At 39.4% G+C, this 21,665-nt stretch overlaps 1 protein-coding gene and 1 non-coding gene across 3 annotated transcripts in view; both read right to left on the reverse strand.

Moving 5' to 3' along the window:
- Positions 1 to 3,758: 3,758 nt before the first annotated feature.
- Positions 3,759 to 21,665, reverse strand: part of RHOBTB3 (Rho related BTB domain containing 3) — a 53,772-nt gene continuing 35,865 nt past the window's right edge. For both annotated transcript variants that reach the window (XM_032335709.1, XM_032335708.1), the window contains exons 9-12: positions 19,318 to 19,491; positions 16,798 to 16,964; positions 11,764 to 11,860; positions 3,759 to 6,429 (exon numbers count right to left, since the gene is read on the reverse strand). In XM_032335709.1, coding sequence (XP_032191600.1) covers positions 6,314 to 6,429; positions 11,764 to 11,860; positions 16,798 to 16,964; positions 19,318 to 19,491 — 554 coding nt within the window. In that variant the 3' untranslated portion in view covers positions 3,759 to 6,313. The remainder of the gene's footprint in view (positions 6,430 to 11,763; positions 11,861 to 16,797; positions 16,965 to 19,317; positions 19,492 to 21,665) is intronic.
- On the reverse strand, positions 15,305 to 15,457 carry LOC116587430. Its single transcript, XR_004284440.1, has one exon. It is a non-coding gene; the product is annotated as a small nucleolar RNA SNORA62/SNORA6 family (small nucleolar RNA).

Below are 21,665 nucleotides of genomic sequence, written 5' to 3' on the forward strand. Positions count from 1 at the left end.
ATCTTTAAAAACCAAAAAACCCCACACATTTGTTTTCTAGTCGTTCTGGAAGTCAGAAGTCCAAAATCAGTCTGACTGGGCCAAAGTTGTCAGCCAGCAAGGGCTGGTTCCTTCTGAAGGCTCAGGGGAGAATCCATTTCCTTGCTGAAAGGCTCCTGGAGAATGCCCTTCTTCCTTGCCTCATGACCCCTATCCCATCTTCAAATCACCCTTCCCCCTCCTCGCCACATTGCCTCCTATCCTAACTTACTCTACCGCATCCCCCTCATAAGGGCACTTGGGGTTACAGGGACCCATTCAGGATAATCTCAAGATCCTTAACTTAAACACACCTGCACGAATCCCTTTTGCCATGAAAAGTCAGGTTCTGGGGATTAGGATGTGGACACTTTGGGGAGGGTGTTACTCTGTCTTCCACAGGAGGAAGATGAAAACATGCATGTTCATTGCTCATATTCACATAAGTCAACAACGTAACGATGTCTCAAAAACGAATGCAAGTGATTACTATGGGGAAACAGGGTGAAAGGAAACAGGTGGGAGCAAGGACTCTTTCCCCAAAGTATACTTTCTCTATCGTTTTGAGCTTTCGGCCTCGCAAATACATTACCTATTAGAAAATGTTAACACTAAAAAACAACAAGAACAAGAGACCTCTTTAGTAACTTTTGGCTTTTGGGGTTGCTCTGCTCGAACATGGCATGTCAGAGACTAAACCACTGGCAACTCTGGAGTTGGAGAAGTTATACATATTAAAAGAAAAGCGTTCCAGTGGTGATGTGGTTATTAGAGGAAGAAGTAGTAAGATAGAAGGACACCCGTTCTCACGAACAGAACAAGACGGGCACTAAGTCATAGATGAGAAGCTAAGCTCAGCCTCTAAGAACATTATGCTCTGACAGTTAAGCAGGACAACTAAGAATTTGAGAACTAGCATCGCATGCCAGGGAAATCGCTCACGTGCAGTTAAAGAATCGTTTGTGATTATGTGTAACACTGGGAGCGGCTCCCCCTTCATCATTCACCACTGAAACTCTTCTGTTCCCCCAGCTCATCTTTCTGCTGACTTTCATTGGCAACTAACTCCCAGTCAGGTGTCTCCAAGGATCCCTTGGTACATGCTCTGCACCCACCTCAACAGTCCAGAATTCTCACTCTTCCATTCTGTTCACCAGTTCCCCAGAGAGCCAGCCACCATGGTCACACCAGGTTCCACATGCCGGCTGACTCTGGCGACTCCTGACACAGGGCAAACAAAGCCTCAAGTGTGAGCATACTACTCACTTGCATTTACAAGTTTTTGAGTACCGTTCCAACAGAAGCGATCTAGCCTTTTTAGTGCCATTTATGATATACAGTCTATGTCAGTCCCGTGCTTGTTGAAGGGTTACAGAGGGGCCATGAAGATAAACCAGGACCATGAGGATAAACCAAGTTACAGCCAAGTAGAAACCACTGATACAGAAATACCTAAAGCGCACTAGTGCCGTAAGAAAGGTGAGAATAAAGAGCTAAGGAAAGACACGTGTGGAAGCAATTAATTCTTATTCACATGCAGAAACAATTCTTCAGTCCTAGAGAGCAAAAGAGACATGTTGAAGTGGGGTTTTTACAGGACATGCAGGAGTCTGCAAAGTAGACAGGGAATGGCAAGCCAACCCGAAGCACGGAAAGAGTGTGAAGTGTGCGAGTACACCGTCAATGCCCCGCATGTCAAGGCAAACAGACGGGGCTACTTAGGAAAGGCTGTGATGGCAGCAAAGGCTGTGGAGGTTCTTCTACAGGTAATTGGGGTCCTCTAGAAGAGTGTGTCGCCGGTCAGATATGTGTCTGCCACATCATTCCAGGGGAACTGTGGAGGCCTTTATGAATTTAGTAGAATTCACTAGCAACTGGGTAGCCTGGGGGAGGGACTGTGTTACATCGTGCATATCCCATTTTCATATTATGATTGCCTTGTGTTTCTCTCTCTTCTATCTGGCCTCTTCTGCCCTGGCAAGTTCAGGTGTACAGATAATGATTCAATATCTGTAGATACTGCAAAATGTTCACCACATTCTAGTTACCGTCCATAACTGCACAGTCATGGATTTTTTTTCTTGTGGAGTATTTTGAGATCTATTCTCTTAGCAACTTTCAGAGAGACAATACAGGATTAACTAGTCACCAAACTGTATATTACACCCAATGATGACATCTTATTACTAGAAGTTTATACCTTTTGACCTCCTTTTACCCATTTCACTCATCCCCAACCCCCAAACTCTGCCTCTGGCAAAACACCGATCTGTCCTCTGTATCTTGAGGTTGGTGGTTCTTGTTGTTGCTGTTGTTTTAAGATTCCACATATAAGTGAGATCCCATGGTATTTGTCCTCCTCAGTCTGACTTATTTCACTTAATGTAATGCTCTCAAGATCCATTCATGTCACAAAAGGCCAGATTTCATACTTTTTTATACCCGAACAACATTCCATTGTATATATACACCACATTTGCCTTATCCCTCCACCCATTAATTGAGACTTAGGTTGTTTCCATGTCTTGGCTATTGTAAATACTGCCGCAATAAACATGGAGGTGCAGATAGCTTTTCAAGTTAGTTTTTTCCATTTTCTTTTTTTTTTTTTCTTCAGATAAATACCCAAATGTGAAATTGCTAGATCATATGGTAGTCTCATTTTTAATTTTTTGAGGAACGTCTCCACTGTTTTCCATAGTGGCTGCACCAATCTACATTTCCACCAGCATTGCATGAGGGTTCCCTTTTTTCCACACCCTTGCCAACATCTGTTATCTCATCTTTTTTATAACAGCCATTCTAAAAGGTACAAGGTGATACTTCATCGAGGTTCTGACCTGCATTTCTCTGCTGAGCATCTTTTCATGGGCCTGTTGACCATGTCTATGTCTTCTTTGGAAAAAAAATATCTGTTCAGATTCTCTGTCCATGTTTTATTTTGTTTTGTTGCTGAGATGTATCAGTTCTTTACAAATTTTGGTATTAACTCATTATAAGTTAAATGATTTTTATTCTCTCCCCTTCAGCAGCTTGCCTTTTCATTTTGTTGGAAACTTCCAACTTCTTAACCCTTTATTATGCAGAACAGCTTCTCTGCTTCTCAGAAGTCTTGGCTCAGGCAACATTTGAGCCCACAGGGCTCACTTCTATGTTAAACAATTATCAAACTATTTTTCTAAATAAAGACAGTTATTTTGTGAAGAGAAATTCTGGTACCAGCTGGTAAAGGTAATATAAATGTCTTTACCTGATCTCAGGCATCTACAACATTAGCAATATTCTACATACCTTACGTGTAATGGAAATTATCTGTGAAACATAATTATGCTTGAGAAACACAGGCAGTATTCCCATATTTATTCCAACATTTCAACATCCGAGGTAAAATAATTGCAGGACACTGTGTTAAGCTTGTTTTAAAAAAGGTTTATTTGTTACAAAATGTTAAATACTAAAACTAAAAACATATAAATTCAGGTCAGGCTATATTAAAATACACACATAACCTTCTTAGCAAAATTATTAAAGATTGAATTAAACAGATGCTTTAAATAAAATAAAGTACTCTTGAGGAAATTTTGTTTTTCTAATTAAGTATGTCAATGTAGTGTAGTTTTTAAAATTGGAATCGAAAAGTTTAGCTGTCTTGGAAGTTCCATTTATCCAACTGTTCGGTTTTCTGCCACTGCCCAGTGTGAAGCTGCCAGGCTCTCTGGACAGGGTGAATTTCACTTACATTACTGAAACTTCTATTTGATAAGCCTACTCTCTTATAGTAGGAACAGACAGCAGTCAGAAGTATACAAAGGGTTATAGAAGGTGAAAACCTGGCCCAGAAAGAAGAGGCCTTAATTCTATCACATGGTATCTTCTCTAATTAAAATGTTTGGTAAATATATTGTAGCAGAGATGAACACAAAGCATACATTCATCTAGAAATAATCTCTCAATTAAAAAAAAAAAAAACTCAAAAAGAGCACTCATTTCTCCTAGAGAGTTTATAAGTATTTCTAAATTTCTTGTTATTTTAAATTGAGTTAATTCAAAGGTACCGAAGAGTCTAGGTTTAAAAACTAATTTGATTACTGTTCTGACTAGCTCTGCAAAGCCACGACATCAGGGTGGTGGAGCCACTCACACAGGTGGTCAAGGACTTTTCATAATAAAATCTACATGCTCAACCCCCACGGAGCCCCAGCTTTCAAATTCAACTTCCACTCCAGTCAAACAACCTCAAAAGTATCTATAGTCTATGTAAATGTGAAATAGTATTTTCAACCAAATAATTTGTTTTGCCTTAGAACTTAATGTTTTTCAATTTCCTAGATCAAAAGTTACTGATTTAGAATTTTCAGTGCTGTAACTCACATAGGGGAAAGACTACCTTAAGAACATAAGGCTATCACTGTATTTTGAAAGATCTCAAATGTGATGAATTTCTAGAAATCTAATATAGTCTTTGTTCTTTACAATGTTTATCCTTATCAGATGGGATTTGCCAAGAATTGATTAACTCAAGTGGTTAAAATACAAAAAACATAAAATGCATTCTGGTAACCTGCAGCAATACAATCTAATTAAAGTCAGGGTTCTTGGAAGATATATATAGGGTGTTTTTACTGTTGTATTCTAACAGTGTTGACATACATTCAAGGACTAACTGTATAGCAGTATGTTTAATACTGTGATATAAAACTATTTAATCAAACCTTTGAATAGCTGGAAAAATTCGGTGTTCTTGAAAGTCATTGGAAATTAGAAGAAAAATATATCTCAATACTGAATTACAGATGAAAATGATGTTAACAATAAATAGTAATCTGGTTTTCCATCTCTCAGCTTACGAGCTTCCGATGTAATTATTTCTGTTGACATGTGATACAAGAGAGACTATAATTCTATCCTAGTACCATTTTCTCTCTATGTACTGAGTCTTTGATTTATAACCTTTCTCTTAACTTACTGGGTTATCTTGAACGACAAGATTCCTGCTACTCCTCATTAAATAACTTTGCGGCCCTCACAAAGAATTCAAACAATTCAAGCCGCTGGTCTCCTAAGCTTAGTAAGTACATGAAACAAAAAACTCTTAAGCCACTGATTACAATTTCTCTAGAAGGCAACTCTTCCTAGGAGCATCTTTATAAATGCGTTTTAAATTCACACTGGTCAGTCGCTTTAACCAACATCCTGGTCTTAGAATGAGCAAGAAAGCATTTCTTCCACTGTGATAGAGCCAGAACTGTGAGTGTTTTAAAGCTGAGTAAACACAAGTCATGTCTCCCTTGCCCACTGAAGTGGCAGCAGAGAACCCCCCCTCGTGACCCTCCACTCCTGCAAGAGGTCCTCAAGGTTGGGAAACCCCTCGTGATCTCTTCCCTCCAGCAAGCCTCCTTCTGTTCCCTCCATGTCAGTGCCTCTTTTTTGCTTTCAGTGAGAATGGTGGTTAGCAAGAAAATATAGTATATATCCTGCTAGGAGACACACATAATTTGGGGAGCCCAGTATAAGGTGAAAATGCAGGGCCTTTTTTTAAACATTATTAAGAATTTCAAAATGGCAAGAGCAGAGCCTTGAACCAAGCACGGGGCCCTGTGTGATGACACAAGTTACACGGCCTTAAAGCCAGCCCTGTTTAGGTTTCCTGCCCAATCAGAATCCCACAGAAGAGACAAGGTGGCTCAGTTCGGTAGTCCACATTAAAAAAAAAAAATTTTTTTTCATGATGGTTCAAACATTTTCACTGATTTGAAACCATGTGGCGTTTCACTTTCAAAATCCCATGCAAATTTCTATTCCTAAGATTTCAGATTGATCAGCTTTACGCTAGATTTTTTTGTTATTGAAATAGTCATACTTGGTCTTTAAAATGCCCCCTATTTTAATAGAGCAATTTATCAGACCTAATGAACATTTTTAATTAATACTACATGATTTTGTTTTTAAATTTAAACATTACTTAACTGGGAGGGGTATTAATATCACTAAAGCAACAGGGCATCTTAAAGGGAAAAAGAAGCTGTAGGTCAGCTTTACATACTAGGATGGTGAAGCCTTGGTTTTAGCCTATGGTCTATTTTGTTCCCTTTAAAGATCACAGTAGTAGTTTTTTTCAGAGAACTAACAAACACATTAAGCTGTATGGTAATTTTTTTTAACGCCCATATTGGTTTCAGTCACAGAATTTTACTGGAACACAGAGGTATCCCATTCTTCTGCTTCATAATGATAGTAATAATAATAATAATAATAATAATAATGATAAAAAGCATATGCATATAAAAGCTCTGGGTTACATTACTAAGCAACGACATTTCCGGGAGTGAATATACTTCCTGTATTCCGCAAGCTGCTTCAAGTACATATTCGAAGGCCATCTGTGCTTTTCAACAAAACTGCGTTCTTCCACTAAAATTTTTAGAAAAAGAATGTTAATTGCATATATTTTATATTTGGGGTCAAGTTTAGATATTAACTATTACTGATTTCCTATTTGATAGAGAGGATCTGAGCTCGCCTATATATCCCCTACCTTTCCCTTAAATCAGTCATCAGGATTTAAATTATTACGTGGTTTGCAATAATACACTGCTTCATCAAGTACTATGCATATTCTTTTGCTTTTTCCAAATGCGACTCATTTGTCTTGGAGATGATAACAGACTTGTTTTTCATTTAGTTTTCTTTGTAGCCACCTCACCCTCCCAAACTCTAAGGCCCTCTCAAGTCTATCTTCCACCCAGCCACAGTCACCAGGTAAGCTAACCGCTCCTGAGGCAGCTGCTAGCCCCTTCTCCTCACAGCCCCGCACTCTCAGGCTTTCAAGGCCTGCTTCCTGCTTCCGTGTTGGATCGCTCTGCTCTTGGAGTCCAGCCCTTCACTCAGTTTGTTTTTCCCTTCTGGTGAAGCACAACCTTTATTAGCTCCCTGGAAAAGGAGGGTAGGTCTGAAGTATTTTTGAGACCCTGCGTGTGATGAAACATCTTTATCCTCCTCACACACGATTGATAATTTGGTTTGGTACAGAATTCTAGGTGAAAAACTTTCCTCAGAATGTTGAAGACAGAATTCCTCTGCATTCTAGTTTTCAAGGTTATTAAACACTCCTCTACCATTCAGATTTATAGCTCTTGGCAAGTCATCTGTGTTCTTTTAAAACTTTCATATTTTTCTATTTATGGTTGGTGTTCTCGCACGTCCCAAGGATGGACTTTGTTCACTCATACTGCTGAGTGCCTAGCAGGTCCTTTCAGTCTTAAGACTTGGGTCCTTCAGGACTAGGATAATTTCTTGTATTACTTCCTTGATATTTTCCTCTTCACTGTTTTATTCTGCATTAACTTCTTCAACTCAGATACTTCATCTGGATTGAGCTCCAAATTTAAAAAAAAAAACAACTTTCTCTCCTCTTAATCTTTTTGTCTCACTTTTTAGAAGATGTCCTCATCCTTATCTTTCAACTTTTATGTACTTGTTTAAACTCTTTTATTTATTTAGGGGTTTTCGTTGTTGTTATTTTGTTGTTTTGTTGTTGTTTTTGTTTTTTTGCTACCATGTTTAATTTCTAAGAGCTTTTTTTTTGTACCGTTTTCTACACTATGGTAAAGCATACATAACATAAAATTTACTATCTTAACAATTTTTAGGTATATAGTTCAGTATTGTCATGTACATTCACATTATGGTCCAACCAATTTCCAGAACTCTTTTCATCTTGCAAAACTAAAACTCTATACCCATTAACAACTCCCCATTTCCTCATCCCCCCATCCCTGGCAACCATCATTCTACTGTCTTTGTGAATATTGTTTTTTTTTTTTAAATAACATTCTCTCCTCCTTTATGAATTATATCTCTTATTCACTGATGATATTCAAGATTTTTAAAGGATTTTTTTCTATTCTTTGTTCCTCTAAATTCCTTCTCTTCTGTTTTATCAATTTTATTTTGGTTTTGGTATCTATCTTTCATGTTAGGTATTGCCTAAAATATCTGAAGATCCTCAGTTATAGCCTTACGTTTGAGAGTGAGATACCAGATAGCTGTTTGGGTATCTTGTGGTCATGGGTAGGACTTACTGACTATTGGAATAATTGAGAAGATATCTGTTGGGTTCACAGACAGAATTTCCAAATGATTGCACCTACATATTTTTTCTCCAGGGCCAGAGAAAGATGCTTCAATCTCATGCTCAGACTGTGGGAGTCAAGGCAGCAATACCTGGTGCTGGAATTCTAGAAGCTGGACACAGGAAGGAGGTTGGTGGCTTACTATACAATGTGTACACTTTTGCATGATCCCCATGTTCTCAGTTCAGCTCTTTTTTCTTTTTTTAAGATTTTATTTATTTGTCTGACAGAGAGATAGCAAGAGAGGGAACACAAGCACAGGGAGCTGGAGAGGGAGAAGTAGATTCCCCGCTGAGCAGGGAGCTCAATGTGGGACTTGATCCCAGGACTCTGGGATCATGAACTGAGCCGAAGGCAGACACTTAATGACTAAGGCACCCAGGTGCTCCTTCAGCTCAGCTCCTTAACCTAATCTTAGCTATACCTGGAGTTTGTGATTCTAGAATTCTTTTGGTTTAATTTCTCCAGGAATAAATCTCCCATCTCCTACAACGATGAAGGAGAAGGAGTTGCCTGCCCGAGTGGGATGGAGTGCAGCAAGTTGATAGTTCATAATTTTCTTCCTCTTTTCTTAAAATATTTTAATAATCTTTAAAGATTTTATTTACTTATTTATTGTAGAGAAAGAGCACACGTAAGCCAGGGGAGAGGGAGAGAATCTCAAGCAGACCCCATGCTGAGCGCAGAGCCCGACGGGGGGTTCAACACCAAGACCAAGACCTAGGCCAAGTCCCAGAGTCTGATGCTCAACTGACTGAGCCACCCAGGCACTCCCTTCTTCACCTCTTTCAACCAGTTCTACTAATTTCAGCCCCAAGCTTTACTCTGCTTTCTGAAATACCTGGTCCCTCACATTTCTAAGGTGTCTTGGTACTCTGCTGAGGGAGTCAGCTTGCTTCTCATCAGCATTCCCTTCTGTGGGTGCTTAGCTTTCCTTCTGCTAAGTCAGTTCCCACTTCCCCATCTATTGTGTGACCGCATATATTATAATTTGGACTAATGAGGTCATGATCCAGGCTGCAGGACTTGGACAAAAAGAAATGACCTAGCAGCTCAGGGAAGTTAGTTGTAGGATTCATTAGTAAGCAAACGTGACATAAGACTACTCTCTTGGTTAAGATTTAAAAAAAAAAAGACAAAAAGTTACCACAGATGAGCTCTGGTAGCCAGCAAAAACCAAAACAAGACAAAAGACTCCACATATATAATATGTAACATAATATCAAGCTAAATTAAACTGTGAGAATATTGAATCCGCAAATGCCAAGAGTAACTTATATTCCTATGCATTGCTGTTTGTGTTCAAAGAGTCCAACATATAAAACATACCTAACACTGAATGAGCTCTTCAACTGAGTTCTGCTGTATCAGTGCCAACATTAACACAACATCTTGTTTAGTCTCACTTTTCAATTCCTAAACACCTTTAAAGAAGAAGAATTCTCAGGCAAGAGAAAGCGGTTCACAGAATTCCAACAATAACTTGGTAATTTTTGAAACCAAAGGCGGAAAATCATTGAAGGGAGCTGTAAACAGTGACAAGAACCCTTCCAACTTCAAGCAACCTTGTGAGGCAGTTCAAGTGTGAGACAGCAGGGAGAAGAGCTGACTACGACCTTCAGCAGGACACGTGCTCCTGTAAATGGGCTGAGTTACTGCTTAGGTCCAGGTTGCTTCCACGTGGGAAGCTGGGCCCAGGACAGCCAGATCTTCCAACTTTTCCATAGAAGCCAGAAATTTGATTTTTAAGATGTGCCCTGTTACAATTTTTAAATGGTGACACTAAAAAAAGGTAATACCGTGTAGCCCAAATAAAACCCCTTGGCAGACCGTATTCAGTTCCTTTCAACCCCCAGATTCCCAGTTTGTGACCACTCAGTTAGACTATCAAACTCTTCCCTATCCACCAGGGACTTTTATTCTCTGCTCCCAAGGACACATCACAGCAGGTCCTGAACATAAACAGGTACTAATGAACTGCAACATTCAGAAGACGCTTCTAGTCCTCATCAAAGGAACAGGCGACAATCAAGGACACAGTCTCATCTTCTTACCCTGTCTTCTCAAATTACACCCTGGAGTCCAACTTCTCACTATGCCAGGTGGTCATAACACACTTTATAGTCAATTGTGTAAGTAATAAAATAAAATAAAATAAAAATTTATAACACAAAGGATTTACAGAGTACATTCTCCTAAGCTTGTACTAGTACTCCATGTGTAGCATTCATCTATACAAGACAGTAAATGGAAAATAATCTTATTTTTCTTTTACAAATGAAGGGAACCTAAGGCAGCATAACAAAGGTGGTTCTAAAATCACAATGTCCACTTGTTTCATTTTGAATTGATTTCTTAAAAAATGACTGTATTAGAATGTCCCTACTAATGGCAAGAAGCATGCCTTCTCTTTATGAATGGAATTAGTTTCTTTCTTTCTTGCACAGAGCAGATGGTTAGTAAATATCTTTATTCTGCTTTACTGTGTCTCTCTACTGCATTAATGAGTAAGTTCTATATAAGAAGGCTCTCAATAGGCATACGATCTTTGTCAACCAACTGAATATATCTGCCCAAAATGGACCGTTTCCTGGTTTCCTTATCTGTCTAAGAAGATGAAAGAAACCAGAGACTTTCAAATATTTTAGCAGCAGATTATCTTTTACAAGTAAAATGTTACGGAGAACAGCAGATAAAACAGAAGATAAAAACTACAGGCTAAAGGGCCAGGGGGTCTAAGAACTATAGCCTTCAGCCTTCTCTTCTTCCTTCCCTCCTCTTCCCTCAGCCACTCCCTGCTCTCAGCCCCCACCTCAGAAAACCTTCAGGTGTCTCTATGGACATCCCTGCTTAGAGTTTAAAACTACTTAACTAGGCGATTTAAAAAAAAATTATTCCCTGAGCCTATTCTAAGTAACATGAGCACACCATCGTATCTAAACTGACCATCTACTCTGATGACTATTCGGTTCTCATTTTCTTTCTTCTTGTGCAGCATTCAGGAGCTCATACTTTGATTGGTTTTAATCTTCACAACTCACCTTAAAGATCACATTATGTACACTCTCTGTTCAGTAAGTTTTGCAACACTTTCTGACCAATTAAAAAACTGTTATTCCCGAAGAATATAATGGATTCCTATACAGATACGCTTAAATAAATGTGCATATCAGAACAGAACTACATATTATAAATAATAAATGACAGTTACAATTTCCTTCATAAGAAAAAAATTTAAATCTGTACTGTTAAAATTTTGCTTCTGATTTAGGTAGTTAAAACTAAAATACTGTTTGTCACAATCAAATTCCACCTGAGGCTACCTTATCACTTTACTTCAGAAAAAAAGGCACCCTTAAAAATGGATGGGAGCTATAAAACAATCATTAGAAAGATTCTTGTGTAACACAGGTCAAGCTATTGTTATAACCAGGTGACTGTAAGTTAAAGTGTAAGTTAAAATTACCACACTGTGTAGTTAAGAGGAAGGTATTACACCGACTTTTTTTTTTTAACTTTTTGTTTTTTAACAACTACTATCCCTACAAACTACCTCTTAAACCTAAGAGCAAAGAACAAAGTTTTCTTTTCAAAACAGTAATTGGGAACCTACCTGAAAGATCCTGAAATTCAGGCTTTTGGCTGAAGATGAGGTAGTTAGTAGCAATGAAATGAAGCAGCCAGGTTGAAAGGCAATCCGAGTGGTGAAACTGCAAGAAAAATGGAAAGTGAAACAATGTTGTACTAATAACCATCCAGACATCCAGACGATGAATAGGTGGAGAGAACGGTCTGGCAGGATTTGTGTAGAGCAGGACTCCATATTGACTGTGTCCGCATGTGACGCAGCCTTCCGCCTCCTCTGAGAGCAGAAAGGAAAAGGGAGATTATTTGCATGTAATAATAAAATTACATCAGGGAAGAGACCAAATCAAATGAGTAACAAGCCACTGGTGCTAGAGCATCTCACTGTCTTGAACAGAGGCACACTGCATCAGTGGTTAAGAGACTCTTTGAGGTTCTTAAGGATTTCCTTTAAGCTTTTAATCTAAGGTCATGGCCGTCACTAATTGCACTTACAGCTGTGTAACAGAGATATGATTATGGTTCATGAGGTACATCCTTGGCCATATCTAAACAAGTTCACCCATGGGGAAAACTGAAATATATTTTGTGAAGGAAATGTCATCAACCTAAGGGCATGGGCTTCAATGTGTACATACCTCTATGAGAAGGTTATGTCTGAGCAGTTGCTTTTATCTAGGATATAGTTAAAAGGATGCTTTTAACTAGGATGTAGTTATATGCTCTTAAGGTGAGCAGGATTTCCAGCACATTTCTTATTCTGAATTTCAATAGCTAATGGAAGGGAAATTGAGAGCACTGTGGCCATGACATCCTCACCTTGGTGCCAGTCGACCAGTGATGCTCACTGATCCATCTGACCACTCAATTCAGACTACATAACATGCTGGAAGGCCACTTTGATACATGAGTACAGTTCTTTTTTTTTATTATTGTGGTTAAAATGCACAAAACATAAAATTTACCATTTTAACCTTTTTTAAGGGTACCAGTGGCATTAAGTACATTCACATTATCATGCAACCATCACTACTATCTATTTCCAGAAAGTTTTTATCATTCCAAACTGAAACTCTACACACTAAATAGTAACTCCCCTTCTACCCCTCCCCCTAGTCCCTGGTAGCCACTATTCTATTATTCTCTCTCTGAATTTGACTATTCTAGATACCTCACAGACCTGGCTTATACAATATGTATGCTTGTTCTGCCTGGTTTATCGTACTTAGAATAATGTCCTCAAGTACCATCCATGTTGCAGCACATATTACATTATTCCTTTTTAAGACTGAGTAATATTCCACTGTATGTATATACCACATTTTGTTTATCCATTCACCTGTTGATGGACATTTAGGTTGTCTGCACCTTTAAGCTAAATATAGCTCTTTTAAGGGAATGCTAAAGTATTATGTAAGAAATAATGCTAAATCGAAGAAAGATTTATAATCTCAAATCTTAAAGAAGAAACTCACGTATTGCTCTTTTAATATAATGTGGGAATATTTTCACATGTTAAATCCACAGGTTCCTCTACTTTTCATTATACAAAATAAAAATTTTTGAATTGTAAGATACTTTATGGTTCATTAGATCCCACATCACATTTTACCAATTTTTACTCGCCTTAACTTTAAGCCGGTAAATGTGAGTGATCTCAAAGAGATAGAACAAGAATGTGTAGCTATTTTAACAGAAGCCACCAGCACGATCAAATGATTAACCCAAAGCAGATAACCTACAAAGAAAAGCTCAGGACATCACCTAAGGGCTGAGACTTTAAGGAGAAGGACGATCACAGAAATGAATAGCTAGCTACAGAAACATGGTTAAAATAAAGAGTTTTAGTTTTGACCAAGATTCAAGGTATCATAACTATCACACACAAGCACGAGTGGGGGAACAGAGGAAGAGGGAGAGAGAATCTTAAGCAGACTCCCCACTGAGCATGAGCCTGAAGCTACTTGGGGGCTCAATCTCACAACCTCAAGATCACAACCTCAGCAGAAACCAAGAATTGGATGCTTATCTGACTGCGGCACCCAGGTGCCCCTGACGAAGCAGGTTTAAACTGAAATAAACAACAAAATAAAAAAGAAAGTCTTTAAAAATACCATAAACACAATGCATTTAACAGTTCTGTGAAGAATAATAGTGGTGGAAAAAATACCCAGAAACTCACAAGGAAAAGATCAGAAAACTGGTAGCCTGCAGCAGCCAAATGTTAACGTACAGATTATAAAACATTGAGTTTTTATAAGTAAGATACTGAGTTTGAAACTTTAATATGGTTAGCAGGACTTCAGAGGAATCACCAAAGTTTGGCTAGTTAGGACAGAAAAGGGAGCAGAGATAAGGAGATGCCTACCTGAGTTCAAGGGACTGAATCTGATTAAGGGAAAGAAGCTTCTCTTGCATGTTCAAAATCCAACTTGGGGCACCTGGGTGGCTCAGTAGTTAAATGTCTGGGATCAACTCAGAACAGGATCCCAGAGTCCTGGGATCCAGGCTCTTATCAGGCTCCTGCTCAGCGGGAAGCGCCTGCTTCTCCCTCTCCCACTCGCCCTACTTGTGTTCCCTCTCTCACTGTGTCTTTGTCTACCAAATAAAAGTCCAACTTGATGGAAACAGATGACCTTGAAGGTAAAATCATGATAAGGAATTGAGAAACATTAGGGGAAGGGAAAGGAGGAAGCAGAAGTGAGAGAATATCAAAGCGCTCCACTCTATCAAAAGTATGAAGGATGCTTTCCTGATAAACAATGAAAAACTAGCAGAGATGACAGTAGAGTGCTTGAAGATTTTGATTATTCAAAAAAAACTATTCCAAGTCTAATTCTGCTAAAAGACAGTTTCACCTCCCAGAAGTCAGAGAAACAATGAAGGAAAAATTACCTAAAATTCTGACCAACAATACGAACTGGCTGGTGAACTAAAGCCTCAAACTAGGAACTTCCAAGAGAACTGGCAATGAAAATGATCCTGTTATCTTGGATTTGTAATTGCCAAATTGGGGACCACCAGGAAGAGAATAAAGAAAAACTGGTAATTGGAGGCTTAATCCTATAAGTTAAAAAAGTCTTCAGAAACAAAAAGTAAAATTCAAAAAGGTCTGGTATCTTAAACTTTTAAAATTAAAGAGAAAGAAATAAGGATAATTACACAATCAGAAAGCACAGAGTCAGGGAAAACAGGTCAGAAGAACCACTGACAACGCAATCATAAATGACACCAGTGAGGAGACCTGTACGCATGTGCACGCGTGCGACCTGAAACATCAATGCAACTGGACAGGAAGTTCTTGAATGCAGCTACTAAAAGGACACGACGAGATAAAAAAAAAGAGAAGCTTGTGCTCGTTCTTTTAAAGTATGACAGACTTGGTAGAAGAGTATGCAAATGATACAACAAAAATGAACACAGGCTGTAAAAAATACCAGAGAGAATGAAAAAGAAATTTTAAAGTAAATCTAGAAGTTAGCTATTTATCCCAGGCTCAGTGTGAATGAATTACAAAGAGAGATCAAGGTTACGCAGTGATGTTTTGTATTTTTCTGGCTTTGTTTTGTTCTTGTAGCAAGAATTACTATCACACTGCACTCGCTGGGCCAGAGGCCCTTGTGGTGTTAGCAAAGGGCTTAGCCCTCAAGTGCACACTGCCTACACTTGTGAGCTCAGTGGCCAGCCAGTGGCCCCAGCATCAAGCTCCAACACTGTGCAGAAGGTTACTCAATTCTTTTGATTTGTTTTTATCCTTAAAATTAAATATATAAGGCCTTAAGACTTGATTATGAAAGAAACAAACTCCAAAATAGTTTAAAAGACAGTAAGAGAAGACCTAGAGAAGACCTAGAGGCTTTAAATGAATTCCCTTCTTTGCCCAGAAATATACATTATTGATTTATGAGTTCATCTCAACGTGGAGGCAAGATTTTAGCGGTCTGTCCTTTGCCACTTTATGTGGCTCCATTTCAGCAACTTGAAGACAGAGTTGTCCTATTTTTCTAATTTCTCTCCAAGTTGATAGGGATCGCCAAATGCTGTATGACAGATAACATTTTGCGAAGTCCTGATAGTCACCAATGATGGATCAAATATATTCCTGTAAAAAAGACCTAGACGTTTCAGCTTATGGCAAGTTCAATATAGACCACTATATTCCATGACAGCCGGAAGCCCTAAAACTGTCACAGGGCAGAGGATGGAACAGTAGAATAATCAGGGGTAGGATGACACATTTGAATAAACTTCCTGCCCCCCTTTAGTGGGAATGAGGAAATAACCAATTTTTGACTGGCACAACATCTGCGGGCTCCAGACGACTTCAAGACCGCAAACCTACTTTACTTATAGATCAGCCCAGTCCTTTGTCAGATTCAGGTTCTAGGCTCTTTGTGACTGCAGTTCCTCACAATGTGCTTAACTGTGCAAACTCTATTCCCTAGAATGTGGAGAAATCCAATTCTTAAAAACATAAATGCCCTAAGCTTAGAAGAAGCCAGAAAGTATGGTGTACTGTAGTGATTCTCAACACTGTTTTTACTGAAGGTACATGAGACCCATCAACAAAAGGCATTTTGAAAGGATAAATGAAGTACATTGATACATCCTACAAACAACAGGGAACTCTAAAACACGTCCATGAAATGACAGATGAATGAATGCACACATAAATGAGTTTAGCCTAACTATCTCTGTCGATATGCATGGACCAGTTCTGTCATTTTTCTTTCATGAGCCCTAAGATGGGACAGCTCTGGGGAAATTCAACCTAAGTTCTATTTCCTACAATGCCTATATGGCACAATAAAGCACCACACTCAGATGAGACTAAAACAGGCTGCCATACAGGTGAAAAATTTCCCATCAGCAAATTCTACCACCCTGGAAAACAGTGCTCAAACATCTGATGCTTCAAAATGATCCAGTCCCAGAAACTGTTGTGAGGGCCCTTTAACCTCATTTGGCCAAACGTCTAAACTAAAACAAACATGGGTGTCTCTCTCAAGAAACAGAATCTTTTTTTCTTAAATCCAGCAAGCAGATACAAAGGGGCAGGTACCTTGGCTTTTTTGAGCAGGTCGACGATATCCAGGTTCATAGACGCCAGCTCCCTGCTAGGCATACTCTGCAGCTGCGTGATGATGAAGAGCTCACAGATGTGCTGCAACCTGGACACCTGGTACATCTCAGCACAGATCAGAAGACACATAGCCTGGAAAATGCCAGCTGACGAGGAAGGGAAAGAAGAGAAGGTGGACAGTGAAGCCAGGCCATGAACTCACAACCCTGAAATCCAGAGTGGCGCACTTCGCCACGGGAGCCCCTATCAGTAGGTGCCCCTGTCGTGCCATTCTAGAAAGAATTAATTCAGGCCTTCACACTCTAAAGTGACTCTTTTTGTTGTTGTTGTTGTTAAGTCTTCAGAGAAGGCAATTCTATGATTGCCCTTAAATAATCAGTCTTGAGGCTGTTACATAACTCTGTGCCAGCTAAACCAAATCCCTGCAAATCTTCCTTCTCTTTAGTCCCCAGGTTTGTTTGTTGTTTTTGTTGTGACAAAATAAACATGACATAAAATTTATCACTAACCACTTTCAAGTGTACAGTCCAGTGGCATTAAGGCACACTCACATTGTGGCGCAACCATTGCCATCTTCCATCTCCAGAACTTTTTTCTTCTTCCCAAACTGAAACTCTATATCCATTAAGCAATAACTCCCCATTTCCACCTTCTCTTAACCCCTGGTAATCGTTCAGGTTGTGTGTGTGTGTGTGTGTGTGTGTAATCATGCCTAGAAGTGATTTGTAATCTTTTTCTAAGGTAATTCTTTTTCTAAGCCCCCTTAAATTCCTTGCATTGTTTTTTTGTAGCCAGGAACCATGAACACTGTGTATGATCAATCCTTAACACAATGAATAGATCACCTTTTTGCGATTTCTCAGTGCAAACATTCTAACAGTGATCTTTCTGATTATTCCTTTTGACTCATTTTCTCCCCACACCTTTTACCAAATTTTTTTTTTTTAAAGATTTTGTTTATTATTTATTTGACAGACAGAGATCACAAGTAGGCAGAGAGGCAGGCAGGGAGAGAGGGCGAAGCAGGCTCCCTGCTGAGCAGAGAGCCCGATGCGGGGCTCAATCCCAGGACCCTGGGATCATGACCTGAGCTGAAAGCAGAGGCCTTAACCCACTGAGCCACCCAGGCGCCCCACCTTTTACCAAATTTTAAAGGGCTCTGTCCTACAGTTATTAGTGCTTCTCTGAGCATTTTTTTCTAATTAGCAAGAGAAAACCTAAAATCTGAAGCTTCAGTTACACTAATGGGAGGACAACTGAGCAACTAAACTTTCTTACTATTTTATGTCTGGCTCAAAATTTTTATTTAACATACCATACATATTTGCCAGTATTAAATATAAAATAAACAGTAACACACATTTTGATGAGAATCAATGCTTTCATTTTTATTAAGCACATATTATAAGCCAGTCTTTAACACTGACCATAAGAACTCTAACTGGTTTCAAGACCAGAAATAGCTCCTTTAAAAAAGGAATTTTCTTTTTGAACTTCTAAAACCTTTCACTAGAGGGCTCCTGACTTGTTTAAAATTTAAGAGGTTTTAATGACAACGATTGGAAATCTTCCTAATCTAAAAGTGAAAGTAATAAATCTGAAGAGAGGGATGGTCTGAAATGTGTGTTTTCTTTTTGTATTTGCTAGAATACGTTGCCAGGTTCTCTAATCAAGGTGTTGGGCTCCCTGACTGAGTAAACTGCCGGGGACTTATTCTAGCTGTGTATGTGGTCGTTGTGTTTGCGGTGGGAGCCATCTAGTGGCCAGAAGATGAAGATGAATTCAAGGGGCTTCTGTGCGGGTGTCCCAAGGCTCTAGGATGGTAGAAAGGATTTCGCAATTTCTCCAAGGAGACCCCCAGCTAGGGGAAAACAAAAACAAAAACAAAACAAAACAAAACAAAAAAAACCCTGCAAGATCTGTTTCAACTTACAGCTACCAAAGATGATTAGTTTTTAGTCAAATATAGCCCTAAGTCAGTGAATAGGGAAATAAATCCCACAGTCTGCTGGGCATCCTAAACATCTCAGGAAGTTTTTGAAGAAGTTAGTTTAAGGACAGTATAACGTTAGGAGTACTCAGAAGAAGACTTAAAAAAAACCCCACATTCTCTGAGCTATAGAGATGACCAAGGGGTCTCAGAATATTCAAAGTCCTTAAAAGAGCCTCAATTACAAGTTAGAGCCATAAAAGTAGCTGCTCAAACCTCTTCTCTTTATGGAAAGGATGTCCCAGTCTGTCAAACTAGTCACTGGGTACCATGAAACACCTCCATTACCAGGGTGTCCACATAATCACCACACTGTTGGGACTAGCTGGGATGTGAAAACTGACTGAAAATTAATTGTCATCCCAATACTACCTCACCTGACCAGCACATTCCATGATGTCAACTTCGATCAATCTTAAGCAAAAACAAATTTCATAGAAAGCAATGCATCAAAATGAGTAACAAGGAAAAGAAATTGTGAGATATTATCTAATATTCAGACTGCTCACCTGGGCAACAGGAGTCAGTGTATAGGTATTCTAAGAATGACAAGAAAGTTTCTTTGGAAACACCGTAAACTGGAATCAGAACACTCTTTGCTTCCATGTAGTTCCCATTGAACATGGCTGCCATCACTTCACAGCGGGCCACCAGGATAGCCCTGTGGGCTGGCACCGTTGTACCTGCAAGGTTCAAAAGTTACATAAGCTACACAAACTTGCAGAGCTGTTATTCTAACAATCTCCCTGTCAGTTAGTGGGGTATTTATTAGGCACAGCTAAGCCTATGTCAGAAAGCAAAGTCTGGGGAGATAACCAGCACTAACCAGAAACTTTTTAGTTTTTAATTGAAAAACAGAGAGTCCAAAAATTGATTTGGAAACCAACAATTTATAAGACAGGCAATTATTTGTTACTCAGTTTATATTTTCTGAAGATAAAAACACTGAAATGAAATATTTTGCTTCCTGTTTTTATAATGAAACATGTATCCTTTGCAATTGGCTTGAAATACCATCACCCATTCTTACGCATGTACCTCCCAAGAAAACAATGCCACTATCCTTCTTGGATACACTTAAGGAACAGGTCCTGGGTCCGCTTCCCCTTGTGAGAAAGAGGAAACTGTAGAATGTAAACTACCCCTTGGCCTAAGCAATCCATATGTTACAGCAAGCATGGCAAGGGACTCTTTTGTGGAGCTAGGAGGGGGTTTCAGATGTGATGGAAAATTTGGAAGGGGATGACCTAGTCCCGGATGTCTCTCCAGGTATCACCTCCTCAGGGAACAGGGCTGCTTCTGGGAAAGCCAGAGCTACTTTAAATTTTAAAGGCCCCTCGTCCCATACCCTTCTCTGAAGCTCATCAAACTAAACAGACTCTCTAGCACAAGTCTGCTGAGCTCTCCAGCTCCTGGGCCATCCCACCAAAGCAGCCCCTGATGGCACATGTGTGAGGAAGCAGTTCTCACCACTGCCAGCACCTAGGAAACCATGAATCCCCAGGGAGCCTTCAGTTCAGTCTAGATCAGTATGACACACCATTACTGAGCACCCACCATGTGCTAATTAATCACTATGTTATGCATTAAAGATACAAAGATGAAAAAGACAAACTCCCCTGCTTGGGAGCAGTCAAGCTTTTAGTCTGGTGGAAGACACCACAGCCAATGTGAATGGCGAAACCTTCCAAAGAGTAACTCTGTGAGTCAAATCACTCTGCTCCCCTCAAGAGTCCTCACCTATACATCCCTACAATCTCAGACCTCTCAGAAGCATACATTCTATGCTACATGAAGTATTCTAAAATATTTTATAATGAGAGGTGCCTGGGTGGCAGAGTCACTGAAGTGTCTGAGTCTTGGTTTCATGTTCAGGTCATGATCTCAGTGTCATGAAATCGAGCCCTCCATCGAGCTCTGCGCTCAGCATGGAGTCTGCTTAAAGGACTCTCTCCCCCTCTCTCCCCCTCTCCCTCTCTCTCAAATAAATCAATAGATCTTTTAAAAAGGTTTAAATAAATATTTACAATGATTGGATTCTTCAGCTTCTTTAAATCCAAGCAAAACATCTTCTGATTCAAAAAAGAAAAGAAGCGTTCCACCTAAGCCTGGTGACTTCCTCCAAAGCCAATAATCCCCTAGGATTCACTAACAAGGCCCAGCATTGCCAGCTCTGAGCTCAATGCTTACAGCTATGATTTGTACAAATGCACCTTCCAGAGGAGCAGGAAGAACAGACTACCTACAGTGAATACTGCTGAGTCATCACACACCTGCTAGCAGGCGTCATCCTCCCCCCTCTGGGCTCTTTCCACTCTCTATGCTTCTGCCCTTGGGCCACCTGCTCTCAGTGGAGCAGGGTCCACTGAGGGGCATGATCAGTTTCCATGATTAAATATCCTGGTTATCTTTGTACCCATCAATTCACAAAGAATTCAAACAGATAATGCAACTGGGCTTGTAATTCTAAGGTTTTAACACCTGAAGTAGGACTATTGAAAAAAAGAAAAAGAAAAGCAGAAGCATGGCTTAAACAAACTAGAGAGCCTCTCGTTTGGGTTAAGCAGAGGAATTTTGGATTGACCCAAAATACCAAGTGGACAGTAGATGGGGAAGGAATGTGATAAGTAACCTTGGAATTTTAACAGAAATTTTCCACTGGTAACTCCATTATAATGGAGTTACAAGACCAGCAAAGAAAACACCAGTACCTGAAAGCACTGTCAAACTTGATCAAGCTTTGCATTTGTTTGGAAAACCATTATACCTCCAGTTCAGAAAATCATTGCTTCTGTTTCTCACCTTTGCTGACTACTGTTTGGTATCATAAACTGTTCCATTATGAAACCATAATGCA

This window comes from Mustela erminea, chromosome 3 (assembly GCF_009829155.1).
Source record: "Mustela erminea isolate mMusErm1 chromosome 3, mMusErm1.Pri, whole genome shotgun sequence".
Taxonomy (NCBI): Eukaryota; Metazoa; Chordata; class Mammalia; order Carnivora; family Mustelidae; genus Mustela; species Mustela erminea.